Raw genomic sequence first — 2,714 nt, 5'->3', positions numbered from 1 at the left:
TTTATTGGGATCCAATTAATTTCTCCATATGTATGGAAATTTGCTTGATAGGAGGTAGAGACTCTCTGTTCTGGATGTGAGACAGGAGGCTGGTATGTGGATCAGAATGATGTGCCCACTCACCGCTAAAGAGTAAAAGAGGAAACTGGCATTCATAGTGCAAGGCAGGGACATGCACTGAACAGCAGCTGCCCTCACTAGGAGAGAGGACTTACTGTCCTGATCTTTTCCAAAGTCTCTCCATCACCTGCTCTCCAGAAATCCAGGATTCAGAGGAGCTGCCCCTAAGCCCCCAGGAACATGCTGGTGGGGAGTTGAGCATTACTCAGGGGGTGCAATCTTGGTCTTCCTACTTGTGGAGACAACTGATCCCTGGATAATTTCAAGTTTATCCTAATCCAGACTCTGATAAATGCAGGAAGACACAAGTTATTTAAGTCAATCAGATCTGACATCACTAGTCAGCTCTTCATGCTGAGAACCCCTGGGAAATAATAATGACAGAAGAGAAGATAAAATATAGAGATCACCAAACCAAAAATTAGCTGCAGCTTATATAATCTCTGGGTATTAAGGTGGCTTATAGGTTTAAATAATGGTGAATCTGTGAGTGATACAGGCTTTGAGGACTTGTGGTTTCATCTTTATGCATCTACAGTGAATCGCTTGACCATATAGTCATGTAAGAATGGCTTATGGTCATTACAAAATACTTTCAAATATATTTAGCATTATCTTGTAAAATTGATTCTTTTTTTTTTAAGAAGGAACCATTTCATACTCACAGAAATGTTATAAGTATAGAACAAAGTACCCCCCTCCCTTGCAGAGTATATCCAAGACTTGATGTTCCCACCCTCTAAAACTTTACTGAGTTTCCTACAAATAAAAATATTCCCCTGGCTGGGCGTGGTGGCTCACGCCTGTGATCTCAGCACTTTGGGAGGCTGAGGCGAGGGGGTCACCTGAGGTTAGGAGTTTGAGACCAGCCTGGCCAACATGGTGAAACCCCTTCTCTACTACTAAAAATACAAAATTAGCTCGGTGTGGTGGTGCGTGCCTGTAGTCCCAGCTACCCTGGAGGCTGAGGCAGGAGAATCGATGGTACCTGGGAGGCAGAGCTTGCAGTGAGGTGAGATCGTGCCACGCACTCCAGCCTGGGTGACAGAGAGAGACTCTGTCTCAAAAAAAAAAAAACAACCCTAATTAATCCCCATATACAAATGGAAAACATTACTTCATCAAGTACTCAAGAGTATTTCAAATACTGACAATTATAAAAAAAAGTTCTTTATTACAAAATGGCCCCAAGAGGAAACATGTTCTTTACAGACAAATCTGTGCTACCCTCCTCTGACTTCGGACACTGGGGACATGAGGGACTGGCTCAGAGATGAGCCAGCCCTGCAGCTGTGCCCAACCTGCCCCATCCCCTGCTGATTTGCATGTTCCCAGAGCACAGCCCCCTGCCCTGAAGTCTTCTTAATAGGCTGGTCACACCCTGTGCAGGAGTCAGTCCCAGTCAGGTCACAGCATGGACATGAGGGTCCCCACTCAGCTCCTGGGGCTCCTGCTGCTCTGGCTACCAGGTAAGGAAGGAGAACACTAGGAATGTACTCAGCCAGTGTGCTCAGCACAGCCTGGCCCTTCAGAGAGGTCGTCTGATAACATGATCGATTGAGTGGATGTTTGTTTTTATACTTCCAATCTCAGGTGCCAGATGTGCCATCCAGTTGACCCAGTCTCCATCCTCACTGTCTGCATCTGCAGGAGACAGAGTCACCATCACTTGCCAGGCCAGTCAGAGCATTTATAGTAATTTAGCCTGGTATCAGCAGAAACCAGGGGATGCTCCTAAGCTCCTGATGTATGCTGCATCCAGTTTGCAATCTGGAGTCCCATCTCGGTTCAGCGGCAGTGAATCTGGGACAGATTTCACTCTCACTATCAGCAGCCTGCAGCCTGATGATGTTGCAACTTATTACTGTCAACAGTATAACAGTGTCCCTCCCGCAGTGTTACAAGGCATAACATAAACCCCCCAAGGAAGCAGATGTGTGGGGCTGGCCTGCTCCAGATGCTCCTCTTAGTGCCTCCAGCTGCTCAGAGGGTCTCTCATATTCCAGTCAAGCTTTGAAGGTCTGAAAAGTTTTAATGGAAGGGGCCATGAAGACTCTGAAACTGCCCTTGCGAAAATCATAACTGAGAAAATTATGACAGTGAAAGATATTACACAGCCAGCTCTGTGTGAATTACTCTTTCACTATTGCTATTGCCGTGTCTTGATAAATCAGCTCTGTCTAAGCAGCAGGCAAGGTGAACCCCTTGGGCAATTACAAATCCTCTATACCTTAACTGTTTTTCCTTCTCATCTCCTGCAGCACAAACATGGCAATACCGCTCCTGATTTTATTAAGAAGAGAGATGATTACACCTGAGTCTCAGTTATGGTGTGAGTTGGAATCAATACCACAAAGGAAAAGCTACCCCTGGAATTCCAAGACAATTTTTTTTTTTCTAAATACAGGCAATGAGAGTCTAAACTACAGCCTCTAAGAGGCTTGGGAGCATGGTACTCAAAGATGCAAATAATAAGAAAAGAAGGATTCTCTGGATATCCCCAAGAATCCAGAGAGCATCTGGCACAGAAGGTATAATTGCCGATCATGTGGTCCTCAGACATGTCTGGGAAGCCCATGTTTGGGGCTGTTGAT

The 2,714-nt window shown here is 45.4% G+C and overlaps 1 gene segment (V, D, J or C); it reads left to right on the top strand.

The window, feature by feature from the left end:
* Window positions 1-1,534: 1,534 nt before the first annotated feature.
* On the top strand, window positions 1,535-2,036 carry LOC116464150 (immunoglobulin kappa variable 1D-13-like). The segment is given in 2 exon segments: window positions 1,535-1,589; window positions 1,714-2,036. Coding segments are annotated over 2 exon segments (378 nt in total).
* The last annotated feature ends 678 nt before the right edge of the window (window positions 2,037-2,714 follow it).

Source organism: Hylobates moloch, unplaced genomic scaffold (genome assembly GCF_009828535.3).
Source record: "Hylobates moloch isolate HMO894 unplaced genomic scaffold, HMol_V3 SCAFFOLD_223, whole genome shotgun sequence".
NCBI classification, from domain to species: Eukaryota; Metazoa; Chordata; class Mammalia; order Primates; family Hylobatidae; genus Hylobates; species Hylobates moloch.
The sequence above is the reverse complement of the archived record's forward strand: the minus strand, read 5'-3'. Positions and strand labels throughout refer to the sequence as shown.